This window comes from Limulus polyphemus, unplaced genomic scaffold, assembly GCF_000517525.1.
Source record: "Limulus polyphemus unplaced genomic scaffold, Limulus_polyphemus-2.1.2 Scaffold2357, whole genome shotgun sequence".
NCBI classification, from domain to species: domain Eukaryota; kingdom Metazoa; phylum Arthropoda; class Merostomata; order Xiphosura; family Limulidae; genus Limulus; species Limulus polyphemus.
The window spans coordinates 127,985-142,802 of NW_013667967.1; the positions used below are offsets into that span (position 1 = coordinate 127,985).

Below are 14,818 nucleotides of genomic sequence, written 5' to 3' on the forward strand. Positions count from 1 at the left end.
AAACTTATATTAAAGTTTTTCTTCATTACCCATTTAAGCCGTCTCCAGCCATTATTAGTCTCAAAGTGGGTTCCTCGTCATCGAATTAGAAATCAAATGTGTTTACTCCACCACAAACATTCTAGAATATTATTATTTTTCATGTTTTTTAGTGAAAATATAAAATATATTTTTAAAGTGAAGGAGAAATTATTCACATCGATGCGCGGAAAACTGCAAGATTAATTTCATGTTTTTATAATAATGTCCTTATTATATTTATTTTCTGTTTTTACTTACATTAAATGTTGAGAAATGTACCTATACATACTAAATGAAGGGACATTAGTAATAACTGATTTCTTTAGCTTTTTTCCTTTATGAAATAAAGTACCCCAGTGTGTCAGCGGTAGGTTTATGGAATTACAACGTTAAAATTTGGTGTTCGATTCCCTGCAATGGACACAGCGGACAGCCCAATGTAGCATTGCTTTAAGATAAAACAGTCAAATATTCGTACTATAAGATAAATACCCTCTGAACGGTTAAGTTGTATCTACATATGTTTTATATTTAATCTATTTTTTGCACTCAACAACTATGACTAGTCAAATAGTATCATCATTAAGATATGCACTTGAAGAATGACAAAAGAAAACCTATTTTTCATAATGAAATAAAATCATAAACTACCAATTAAGAAGTTCACATAGAAAATTTTCGAACAGGAAGTATTAAAACGTAAGGCCCGGCATGGCCAGGTGGTTAAGGCACTCGACTCGCAATCTGAGGGTCGCGGGTTCGAATCCCTGTCACACCAAACATGCTCGCCCTTTCAGCCGTGGGGGCGTTATAATGTGACGGTCAATCCCACTATTCGTTGGTAAAAAAGTAGCCCAAGAGTTGGCGGTGGGTGGTGATGACTAGCTGTCTTCCCTCTAGTCTTACACTGCTAAATTAGGGACGGCTAGCGCAGATAGCCCTCGTGTAGCTTTGCGCGAAATTCAAAACAAACAAACAAACAATTAAAACGTAAGTAACTGCGATAGTTTATAATTACGATTCACACAATTTCGTTGCTTTTGCCCAATTCAAGAAATCATTCTACGAAATTCTAATTGTTCGTTAAAACAGTTGGGATTGTACATAGTCGTAGAGAAACGTATTGTGAGCTGACTGGAACGTTGAAAAATTAAACGATTTTAGGTACAAAATTCTTAAAGTGATGCAAGGTAAGTTAATAAAAAATACTGAAACACTGGTACGATGTTAGCCTCCTGCAGTCTTAGCTCACGGTGTTGTTTCACCGAGGAGTATCTATGCATCAATAAATGTGGTGAATATCGTCATGGTAACGGTCTCGTTGGTGCTTTTTTGTTAAGTATGAAAGTTTTGTATGGTTGAAAAACGTTGATATGAATAATTCAGCAAGTCTTACTTTCCAGTGATCACCAAAACCACCAGTTTATTTCTTTTCGAGGTCAAAATGCACTGTCTTTATAACCATGACTTAAATATCAGGCAACAACTTTCGGAGACGTAACATATAACATAATTTATCATTCACATACTGATCAAGCTTTCTCTCAAACGCACTTAAATTTACTGCCTCCACAACATCCGAAGGCAAACCTTTCCAAAGGCCAACCCCCCTGTTAGTCAAATAAAACTGTCTTAGCTGAAGACGACTCCTACCCTATCACAATTTATATTTGTGTCCTTTATTCCTACCATTCCCACTATTAAGTATGAAAAAAAGATGATACATCAACACTATCAATTCCTTTAACAATCTTAAACACCTTAATCAGATCCCCTCTAACTCTTCTTGTTTTAAGAGAAAACAATTTCAGAGATTTTAACTTCTACTCTTATGACAATCCCTTCACCCCAGGCACCATTCAAATAGTCCTCCTCTGAAATATTTTCAACAATTCAATGTCTTACCTAAGGTAAAGAACCCAAGACTTAACATAATACTCCAAATATGGCCTAATCAGTGATATAAACAATGAAATTATAACTTCTTTAGACTTGTATTCAGTATCTCTCTACATACAATGTAAAATTCTATTTGCCCTACCACTAGCAACAGCACACTGATTGGATGGCTTAAGAGACTGATCAACCACTACACCAAAATCCCTTTCTTTCCTAACACAGTTAAGGTTATTCCCATCCACATTATACTTATAATTCAAATTCTGATAACCCACATGCATTATCTTGCATTCATTATAATTAAAACCCATCTGCCATTTACTCGCCCAACTCACTAAATGATCAAAATCCTTTTGTAAAGCAGCAGCATCCTCCTCACAGTCAGCAACACCCAATATCTTAATAGCATCTGCAAATTTAAGTAATTTATTAACAATTCCTTTATCTATGTCATTAATGTAGATCCAAAAAAGTTAAGGTTCTAAGAATGAGCCCTGAAGTGCCATATTTTTGACATTAATCCAATTTGACGGAACTCCATGAAAACGAGAAACCCACTTAAAGAAACCCACTTTTAAATATTATCCCTATTGATCAGATTTAAACTTTTCTTTCGGCATGTGGTTTATCATAATTCTGTTGTGTTGCTTTGGGCATTTGAATTTTCAAAAAAGGGGTGGGCAAGCACAATTCCTTCTATTTTTCCATTTATTTTTGCTCCTCACTCCCATCTTCAAATTATCAAGAAGAAATCCAAATGGCCGATATTTTATGCTGTCATGCAGGAATACGAGCATAAATGATCCCAGAAAACGAATACATAATCTTTCTATCAATTTCAATTCTAACTTTCTCTCTCCCTTTGTCTTTCCTTTGGCATCTGGACCCCCCACCCTTCCCTGGAGCTGCAACTGATCTTAAAGATTCTTAATGTTGCAATATGTTATTAATAAGTAAGTTTCTATTCATTTATGCGATTATACTTATTACCATTTTACTAAGCCTTGATAAACAAAGCACCATAAGGTAGGGAAAGAAGTTTTGACAGCAAAATATCAAAGTGCTGGTGATATTTTTAATGTTCAGAATGTTACGTATTAATGTCTTGACTGTACCACAAGGAATTTACTGATTACGCATTGTAAAAGGATTTATAAGGTTAGGAAAATATGAACTACCGGAAATCAAATCATTGATATATTTGAATTTAATATGTATAAGCTATTGAAACTGAATTTCAGGTCTTCTTATATCATGGTAATTATTATTAAGTCATGTCCCCCAGTGGCACAGTGGTATGTCTGCGGATTTACAACGCTAGAATCTGGGTTTTGATACCCGTGGTGGGCAGAGCACAGATAACCCATTGTGTAGCTTTATGCTTAATTACAAACAAACAATATTAAGTCACAAAAACGTCTCAGAGTGTCCTTAAATGACATATTAAGGGTAATAGATGAAAGTGGTAGAGTAAAAGAAATAAAGCTGAAGAAATAACTTCTAGAACAAAACAATCACGCCGTTAGTAAAAGTGAGACCACTAGAAGCCCAATCCTTTCTCAAAGCTTGACTTTGATGAAATCCTCTATTCATTCTGTAACAAAAGTCTTGGTACGCGTGAAGCCCAATAGAAATCCTGACTGTTGTAAGATACTGGAGATGTGTGAAATTAATTTGAGATTCACTCTGTTGAGAAAACTTCGATTGTGTGAAATCCCCTAGAAATTCTATCTGTTGTACAATGTTGGACAGGTGTGAAATATATTTCAGATTGACTCCATTGTGAAAAACTTAATTTGCGTGAAGCCTACTAGAGCTACGTTTTATTGCGAATGGCAGGGTATGAGTGAAGTCCATTAGAATCCCACTTTGTTGTGAGATACTTGCTTTGGGAGGAATGTATAAAGTGTCCAATCTGTTGCATTAAGCTTGGTTTTGGATTAAATCAAGTAAAACGTGTAGTTTATTGCGAGGCTTGGTTTAGGTAAAATCCACTAACGTTTCAATTTGATGTAAGAGGCTTGATTTAGGTGAAGTCCACTAGATGTCCAATCTTTTGCAAAGGTTATTTTAAATAAATCTATTTGGGATTCAGTCTGTTGCCATAAACTTGATTTGGGTGAAATCCATCAATAGATGTCCCTGTTGTGAGAATTGAATAATGGATATCAGATCAGTGGTGAGAGACTTAGTGTGGGATATTGATAAATTATCATACGAAAACTAATGACAGTTTCACTCATTTTTGAGATCTTTTGAACAGCTGAAAAACATTTAATAAGTTTAAAGTCAAATAAATTAATTTGGAGATGTTTCAAATAGTTAATATTACTTAAAATATTACACACAAAAATAACTTAACTTACCTAGTACACTAAAGTTTTCGTCTCATAATTGTTTTCACATTTCTAAAGAAAGTGGATTTTCTTTCTTTGCTTTATAATATCAACTTAAAATAAGGTTAGGGTAATTATCAGTATAAACCGCATGTATGATAACTGATGTGAAAAGAAAGTGCGAGAGAAGCAGCATAGTATGAACCTTAAAATCCCAAAAATTGTGAACTGTTTAACATAGTGATGATTACTCTAGATATTGAACAATGTTCTTGTAATTAGCTCATCTCTGTAAGCCTGTTTTAGTCTTTTTTCGGAGAAATAATTCGATAATAACTCAGTTTGAAAGAAAGATTCGCAGGTATATCTTAAGGACCCACTTGCATTTGACCGAATAAATTACTGATAGCCAGACGAATAGATGAATATTTAGTCATATTTTTACTGCCAGAAACCTTCATAAGAAAAGAACATAAAATATGTTATTACATTATAAAAATATAAATAAATAAAATTCTGCAATGACACTCATTGAAGTGATTATTTACAGAAGTGTTGCACTGAAAAAGTTTGGAATATAGAAATTTTATTAAATTGGAATAACGTTTAATAATTTAGAGAGAACTGAATTGTGTGAATTTCATTTAACAGTCTTAAGCCATAGCTTATGGAGGTAAAATCCAGTAAAAAGCAGTTAGATATGATAAAACTAAAATTGTGCATAAATATATATGCTATGCTATGAAATATCAGACTCAGATATTGTGTTGAATGATATTCTTCAAACCTCTGCAAGGGAACATCGGATTCAACACTATATCAAATAATACTCTTCACACTTTTTCAAGGAAACATCAGATTCAGCAACCTGTCGAAGAATTATTCACACCTCTGCAAGGGAATATCAGATTTGGCAACAATGTCGAATGATGTTCTTCACACCTTTGAAAGGGAACACCAGTTTCAGTAAAAATGTCTAATGATATTCTTCACACTTTGCATGGGAACATCAGATTCAACAACAATGTCGAACGATATTTTTCACACTTTTGTAAGAAAATGTCAGATTCGTCAACAGTATCGAATGATATTCGTAAAATCTTTACAAGGGAAAATCAGTTTCAGCAATTTGTCGAATATTATTCACACCTTTGCAAGGTAATACCAGATTCAGCACCACTATCGAATGATATTCTTCACACCTCTGCAAGGGAACATCAGATTCAGCAACACTATCGAATGATATTCTTCACACCTCTGCAAGGGAACATCAGATTCAGCAACACTATCGAATGATGTTCTTCACACTTCTACAAGGGAACATCAGATTCAGCAACACTATCGAATGATATTCTTCACACCACTGCAAGGGAACATCAGATTCAGCAACACTATCGGATGATGTTCTTCACACTTCTACAAGGAAACATCAGATTCATCAACAGTATCGAATGATATTCTTCACACCTCTGCAAGGGAGCATCAGATTCAGCAACAATGTCGATTGGTATTCTTCACACATCTGCAAGAGAACATCAGATTCAGTAACAATGTCGATTGATATTCTTCACACCTCTGTCAGCCTGATAGAAAGCATATACAACTCATAGCTTATAAGCATACCTTTATACGTTAGATTTTTTTTCTGTATCATCAGTAAAATGCTTTATCAAGTAATACAACTAATTTTTACTATAAAAAAGAAACTTTCATTCGTTATCACAAAACTTCAACAAATTATGGTAAACAGCTACAACGATCAGTTGTAAATAAAAGATAAAAAGACTAGTTATATGGACATTCATTAAGAGTTTCATATGATCTATATATAATTATTAACTGACATACGTTTGGCCCACAGAGATTCAGTTGCTAAAGAATAAAGAGCGTAATGGTATCATCATCTAAAAACATGACACTAATTTATATTTATTCAGTAAAGAGGGACAACGTTTCAATCCCTATCGCTGTTATACTATACATTCGATATATTTCACCAGTTGTATTTAAAAATAAAACAGGATTGCATACAACTTTAAGTGAGGTATATAATATACTTTCAAATCCATATATTTGCTTTGACAAGGCTTTTAGAACTGCAGGTTCGAAGATTTTGTGTTAATATAAATATAAAGATTTCATTTCTTGTAAAATAAAATATTATTCTTTGTATTCTATATAGTTACTTTTACCGGTGCTTGTATAAATTCATGAGTAAAAACAAACCGTCTTATAAGTCCATGGTTTACTAAAAACTTTGCTCAGCATTTAAGAAAATACACTTTACTCACTACATTTCATTAGGCTTAACTAAAAGGGTATAATAAAGAATTAAAAGAATCAGATCATTCTATTTAGTGAAATCGTTTTATTTTAGTGACCCGAACTTTGAATCCGAGGTTCCATAGTTTGTGTCCCATTGCCTCTAAATTGCTATCTCAACGCTGGAGCAATGGGTGCGTTAAAAGTGTGACGGTCAAATTCCACTATTCGATTAGAGTAGTCCAAGAATTGGCAGTGGGCAACAGCCTGCTTTCCCTCTAGGTTATCAGTTCAAAATTAGGATTCAATAACGTAGATATACTATGTGTATCTTTGTGCGAATATCCTAATCAAACACAGTTTTATAAAAGAAATATTTGGAAATTAAAAGGTACTTTCAAGCATAAATTATATAATTAATGTGCGAATATATCAGAGACGTATACTTCGTGTATTTATATATAACTACTCATTTTAAACGAAGGCAGCAAGAAGAACTAAAGCCTTTACGTCTTAAAGCACGAGGCAGGATCCCCAAGTAGATTGGTACTAAGTGGAAAGTTGAGTGATAGGATCATTAAAGGGAACAGTACTTTCCATTTGTTTGTGTCTTTTTTTTTTTTTTGCTAGTATAACACTTAGTAGACATTTACGAGTAGTAGATGAAAAAATGTTACTAGTTAGGTGGCCAAATAGAGCACCCACCATTTGAAGGTAGCACTTTATAGTTTTTAAGTTCTTGCATAGGGGGATTTTGATAGCCAGAACTCAGCATTTTTCTTCTTGTATTATTTCGCAGTAATGATTGTTTATTAGAGATTAATATGAGTTCATCATATCTTTAAGCAGAACTTTTCAATAATCAAACGTGGAGATTTTGATGACCTCATACAGTACTTTGTGACAATCAGAAGCGTTAATTATTGGCGTCCGTGAAACCTGTAGACCGCGTATTTTATAATAGCAATTAAAGTAATTTGATATCTTTATGAAGTGTTTTTGATAAATCATAATTGCTCATTTTTTATTTCAGTCGAGCGTCTAATGGTTAGCTTGCCGGACTGTGCACATTGAGGCCATGAGTGTGTTATAAGAATAACGGTCAAATCCCATTATTCGATTAGAGTAGTCCGAGAACTTGCAGTGGTTACTGTTGAGTAGGTGCAGCAAGGACGAGTGTTCGAACCTACGACCCTAACCACCAGGCTATGCCAGGACTCTGTTGCTTGTGTAGAACTATTTCTACAAATATTGTAAATTGTCTTACATGTAGGTGGAATCCGTTAATAACGTCAACTGAATTTTCTATGTATCTGTGTAGAAGAATCGAACTTGGGATATCATACATTTCACTTTCTCCTTCGTAGTCGCTATTTTGTTTCAAACAGAAATCCTGCACGCTGTGGATTTTAATTAGCTGCTGTAAAAACTTTAAACACTATTCTTCTACGTGCAATAAACACGTGTCTGTGTGCTAAACGGTTTTCTCGGTATGATTTTTCATAAGTTTCTAAACTTCTTGGACACCTGTTTTCATGCAGTATCTTTATAATATCAAAAAATATGGTTCTTATTATCTCCATTTTGATAATTGGTACTGGTATTTTCTGATGATTAGAACTGAATTGATACCTTTATGTTGTATGTGCAGATAATCAGAAATTGAAATTAGTGATCACCATGACGCTATATTTTGCTGATACGAAGAGCTGAAAGTTGTGATATACTTATACATTAATATCGTCTGACAACCAAAGTGAAAATTTCTTGATATTCTTATGCGGAATTTTCTGATTCAAGTATCGACTACTTTTGTGAAACAAAAGACATAAAATTGGTGTCATTTCTAAACACCTGCACATATTCTTAGATAACCACAAAACGAACTTACCTCCTCAAGCGACTAGAATAATTTATAAAAAACGAAGTGTGCTTAGGCTTAAGAATATTTAAGTCTGTTGGATGATAATATAAAATATTCAAGATTATTCAACACACGAATCGTTATGTTCTGCTAAAAGAAAAATAACTGATAAAATTTCCTTATCTCTCGAAATTGAAATCTATTATTATGTTTGCTTTTACTTTTTTACATCATACAATTTGTCCCTCGGTGACTTAGACGCCATTCTTCCTTTCAAGTTGCACCTGTGTCAGGAGAGACTCGGTGACTTAGACGCCATTCTTCCTTCCAAGTTGCACCTGTGTCAGGAGAGACTCGGTGACTTAGACGCCATTCTTCCCTCCAAGTTGCACCTGTGTCAGGAGAGACTCGGTGACTTTGATGCCATTCTTCCCTCCAAGTTGCACCTGTGTCAGGAGAGACAAATTCTTTGAGGATTATCTTTAGTAGTAGGCTGAATTTTATTCCACATATAAAGCAGCTTAAAATCAAGTTTATGAGTGCAAAGAAGATTATCCTCATACTCTCTACCACATCATAAGGAGTGGATAGACATTCTATACTTGAAGTCTATTGTGCTCTTATCTGATTTAATCCGCATTATGCGTATCTGGTCTATGCTTTGGTTAGGGATTTGCATTCAGGGACTTTGCACACTTCTCCACTTCACATAGTCCCATGAGCCTCCACTTGAAATTCAATGTTTCGAACTCACTTTGCAGTATACTAAAATGCTCTGATCACTGCTGCAGCACCCATCTGGCAATCTGTCTTTATGTCGCAAAGGGTTAATAGTTTTGCAAATGTACGGTCTGCCATCCTAATCTTTGATCTTTATATAACATTGTTGAATCAGATGACCAGCTCATTTGCAACAGAGGAGCCATCCTTTCATACTATGTTTTACAGGTAGCTAAAAATTGGGTGACTGTGGATTCCGGAATGGCTTGCTACAATTCTGCTGTTTTTCACAGTGTATCCTCTATAGAGTGTGTGTGTTCACTGATGATTTGTGTACTTAGTTCTCTGAAGGTCCTGGAATTGCTTAATATTCCTTCTCACTGGTTTCTCTTGGGTATTAAAACACATAACCAGTTTCTCGTCATCACATTTATCCATCTAGCTTTTCTTCACTCTTGACCAGGAAACGATTTTGCCGACACAACAGCCAAATCTACCTCACCAGTAACATAAACCTCTGTCTACCCCATTTATGGATTGCTAGCCTGCCATCAAGACAAGGCTTCAAGCCTACTAGTAGATGATGGGCAACAACACAAAAAACTTTTCCAGATCAAGCCTATCACCACTGTTTGGCTGTTTAACATGCGCAATGATTGTAAGGAGAAAGTACTTCTGACAAGCTTGTCATTGGCGACTGAATTACCATTTCCTTCTACCAAAGTACGACACTCTAATTACACTTGCCTGTATTTTACTTTCATGCTTATGCTTTGACATTCAGTGGTGGCGTTGTTTTAGACATTTTATCCCGTAATGCTTCTTTTAGGTTTGATAATATCATTGGAAAAACAATAGTTGACGTAGATAGTTCACGCCACCCAGTGGCAAACAAACAAAACAAAAGATAGTTCACGGAGTTTTGCACCTTCAAATTCAAACCTCCAAATAACCACTTGTTGTTCATCCACTTGTACATATCTCATATTTAAAGATATTAAAAGTTTAGTATCGAAAGATCTTGATGAAGAACGTAAAGTCGTCTACGACATTCACAGTACAGCACGTTTAAATAACAACCATGTATAAAAATATTACCTCCCTTGCTCTACATGCAAAACAACTGTTAGAAAAATTGCTTCAACATTTTAATGAATCTACTCTATCACTAAGCACGGTAGGGATGGACCGGAAGAAAAATGGCCGCCGTATATTATGTATTGCTCATCATAAACTGAAATCTCTCTTATAACCACTTAAGATACTTTTATAAACACCTAAATTAGCTTTTAAAAAGCTATTAAGACCTTCAGTTTATCTATATAAAAAAAAAACATTGCTAAAGTAGAGAACAGGCAAGTAGCGAAACAACCATGCTGATTATTATTCTAGCGTTAGAATGGTTAGCTCACCAGTTGTTGCGATGATTTACACATACAAATGTTGCATTTTAGCTTGGGGAGTGTAGAAGCAGTATAGTATTTCACTAACTTCAACACATGATTTATATCCAGACTACTCATCACACTAGGCTATAACTGCTGCTTTCATAGCAACTGCCATTCATTATAAAATATTCGTTGGTATTGGTTTAAAAAATGGGGAATAATTAATATTTTTTTTTTTTTGGAAAAATAAGGATGATGTAGGGTAATGCCAAAGGTAGGAATGAATACACAAATCCATATAAAAATCGCTACTTAAATAGCGACTGAGTCAGTATTACAAGCTTATAGCATTATTCAGTTTAAATGCTTTTATGCAAACCTAAATTCATGCAGATGAAAGGAAGTGAATATCTAGTTGTAGATAAACGTTTTTCTTGAAAATATTTGGCTACTTATGTAGAGATTTTTGTATGATTTTGTGTATTCATCCCTACCTTGTTTCTGTACTTTTTGGCATTGCCATCTCTACATCATCCTTTTTTTGAAAATATATTACTTGTTTATTTATAAAGAACTAGTCAACAGAGCATTTAAGAAAGATATTAATAAAAGTAGATACATAAGCAATACTGAAGTCTTTAATTCTGTAACCACATGTTGAGGTTTGTACTCACCTCCAATAGAAAGTGGATCGTCAATATATGTGAAATTAAATTAAAATTTATGTTATGATTTCAAAATCGTTTACAAGAAATTAAACCATTCTTTGAAAGCTGCTCTGGCTTATCTTATAAAATGTCAATTAAATGTCCCACCAAACATGCTCGTCCTTTCCAAGAGGGAAGGCTGTCAAGTGGGTTGCATCCTTGACGTAAGAAACATCTTTAGAAACGCTGGCAGAGCAAGATCTGCCATCGGCTCGACGGTCCGCAAGGACTATGGGGAAAAAAAAATGTTTTCTGGTGTATTTGTCTTTTAAACTACTTTTAGATCAAATCACTAGAAGTTTTAAAACTAACTAAAACAACTGGCCATTTGTTTTATAACTTAAGATAAAAAATTGCTAAAATTCACAAAAATGGTTGAATATGATACAGTCTCTATTCAAACAGTCAAGTATTTACTATTGATTTTAAAAATTATGTACTCTTCATTTAATGGTTTTGGTAATGCAGTAGATTTATTTTATGATCTTATTCTTACTTTGTCATTTGTTATAGAACAGATATTGTTATACAGTTCTAAAAATACCAAATTGAAACAAATAGAAACAATTTAGGAGTTAAAGTTGGATAATTTTATAGGAGTTATGTAATTTGGGCGTGAAGAAATAAAGTACAAATTAGGCTTACTCTAATTTTAGTTAATACTTTAGTTAGGGTATTCAGATCTGATTCATCATTGATTGATTACTGGTATTGTTTCTTCTGTACAGATGATATCCAGTTCTATATGGATCTTACTGGAGACTCTGCTGTTGGGTGCTGTGTTACTTTATCAAACGGTATGTATTGAATTTGAAATGTTTATATCAGATATCAAATGAAAATAACAGTAATTTATACACATGTACGTATGAAATAATGAATTTTCGCAGGAGCTTTTCTACGGGTGATATGATATTTATTTGAAGGAGACCTATTTTTAGGAAACTTGGTTGGCAAATTAGGCTAAGCGCAGTTATTTTTCAATTTTTACGTCAAGCCAAAGGAATCTTATGTGAGAATTAATATATTTTACTCTGTTAATCACTCAGTATTAATTGTTTAGAGTGTATTTTGTCGATACATTTCCAAAAATGTTTTGGCTAACATTATTTTGATAGATTCTGTTAAAACTATCTTCATCTTGCTAACAATATCAGTGATACCTAACACTTCTAAGCCATGTATGTGTGTGTTTGACAAATATCCTCCGTCAATTACAAGAATAAATATTGTTGAAATTAAATAAATTGTTGACTTAGGCCTTCTAAATGTTAACCGTCTATCGTTACCCGACTCTCAAACGAAGCTGTCTTTAGGAAATATCGGACATAAACTTAAGTGATTCCTTTTTCCTTTTGTTTATCATGTGTACTGACCGCTTTTCTGTTTTTCTCTGAAAACCTTAAATGATTACGGAAAATGTATAACATTGTAATTAGCATTTCTTTTCTTAAGTTTGACCTATACGGGTTGAGACATAAAATCGCCCTTACTGTGTATCATGTCTTAAGAACGTAAATAATGTTCATTAACACAGAATATATAAAAGAAGTGTCTAAATTAGATATGTATAGTTTAAAATTAATTATACACTTATTTACTTGTCTCGTTACCACGTTTCTTTGGGTGTGAATATTTTTCCAATTCATTAGACCATGGCTTTCATTATATAATAGTGCTTTAAGCATGGAGATGTGTAAGATTTTATGTGTAAACATCTATTGAAACAAAATGTTTCTATTATAGACCTATGAAAGCGATTATTTGTTTATTTATATAATATGATACAGGCATTCTTAACTTACACGGTAAAACTAGATACATTTTTCCTCTGTATTAATAGAGAATGTATTTAGCATTAGTAATCCAGTTAATTATTGTCTGCGTGTCATGAATCATCTGTATTCCGCAATGCGTCAGTCATGACTGCTACATTGTCTCAAATATGTTCATTTCAAGGCAGCTATGTGCATTTGCATCTTTGGGAGGAACAGATTTTAGAACAGTAAATGAGTTAATGACAGCAATGGTTGCTCCAGCAATAGTTGCCCATAATGATTCCCAACTATCTTGGGTCTTTGTCACTCGGATTAGGCCTCTTTGGTTCTGGGAGCAGATTATGGTTCCAGAAATAATCTCTTCAATACATACTTCGTTTCATAAGTTGAAAAAGCGTAGCTTCGATAAGAGGGATAGACTCTAAATGGCGTCTCTTATATCCTAAAAAAGGTGCTTTCTAGCATCATTAACTCCAAACAGATCGTTTGTCCTAAAAAGCTGCTTTCTAGCATCATTAACTCCAAACAAATGACATGTCCTATAAAGATGCTTTTTACGATAATTATCTCCAAACAGATCATTTGTCCTAAAAATATGCTTTTTTGCATCATTAACTCTAAACATATCATTTGTCCTAAAAAGATGCTTTTGTATCAACAAATAATAATGTTTTCTCTACTCCTTATCTTTAATCACAAGTGTTTATGTAGATGGAAATAAGCATGCATTGCATTTCACCAAACCTTTCACTGTTTTATAACCTAAAGTAACATTTGTTTTTTTAGGTTTTGTGAGAAATTGCAAATGCTCATCTGTTTTTTTGGTGAAAAATGAACATTGCTACGATATAGCAACTGGCTCAGTAAGGTCTATCAATTTTCAGCGTTTAAACATGATGATTGTGTTCTAAGTTACTGTATAGGTGCAAAGTGTTGTTAAGATACCATCACCGCTGTAGCCACGCCATCTTGCAGACTTCCTCTCTCATGCAGATATTCATACTGAAATAGAAAAAACAAACAAAGGATCCAAATAGAACCACTGTCATAGTCAAACAACATTAGACCCAAACCTGTGGTTTATGGTCAATAGTTCTGAAATGTCTATCTACACCTCTGTATTTCAATAGGTAAACTCTTAGATCCGACTTAAAGATAATCTATGAGTTATGTTCAAAATCTTAGAGTAAATTCTTAAAGCATCCCAGAACTTAAAAACAAAACCGAATCAACGGAAACATCTATTAACTACATTTCTATATTTAAATGGTCACAAAGAAGAGGGTTGAAAAAACCGGGAGTACTAAGTCAACAATTTATTAACTTTAAGATAAGAAAAATAACAAATACGACCACTAGGTCTTTTGCTTTGAACGTTATTGAAATGAATTATCGCGATTAGCTAGTAACCAGAAGTAATTTAGCTTGGTAGCTGTCGAGTTTGTCTGGAAAAACTACATAAAGAACAGTAAGAGAACGTGTGGCCTTAAAAGGGCGTTTTCCTATTGGGCCCGTTACCTGGAAGTGTGTATATCATAATGAGCTTAGTACCAAGTGTTAAACTTTCACCAAAACATCGAACAGTTCAGGCCACGAGGAGTGGGTTTGAAAGTGGGAAGGTATCAAATGTTTGAATACATTTAATGTGTAATAGTGTAGTCGTGTTCACAAACCGATCTGAGCGTGCAATTACTGTTCGTCGAACTAGATAAGTTCGGGGAGTATGTTTCCCCTGTGAATATTTTGAAGCTTTATACCCAAAACGAAATTTTTTGCATATAAAACTCCGATTTCATACATATATATATATATATATATATATATATGTGTGTGTGTGTGTGTG

At 33.9% G+C, this 14,818-nt stretch overlaps 1 protein-coding gene across 2 annotated transcripts in view; it reads left to right on the forward strand.

The window, feature by feature from the left end:
- Positions 1-14,818, forward strand: part of LOC106466716 (probable G-protein coupled receptor 158) — a 170,627-nt gene that overhangs the window by 108,329 nt on the left and 47,480 nt on the right. For both annotated transcript variants that reach the window (XM_022394801.1, XM_022394802.1), the window contains exon 4: positions 11,926-11,994. In XM_022394801.1, the coding sequence (XP_022250509.1) occupies positions 11,926-11,994 (69 nt within the window). The remainder of the gene's footprint in view (positions 1-11,925; positions 11,995-14,818) is intronic.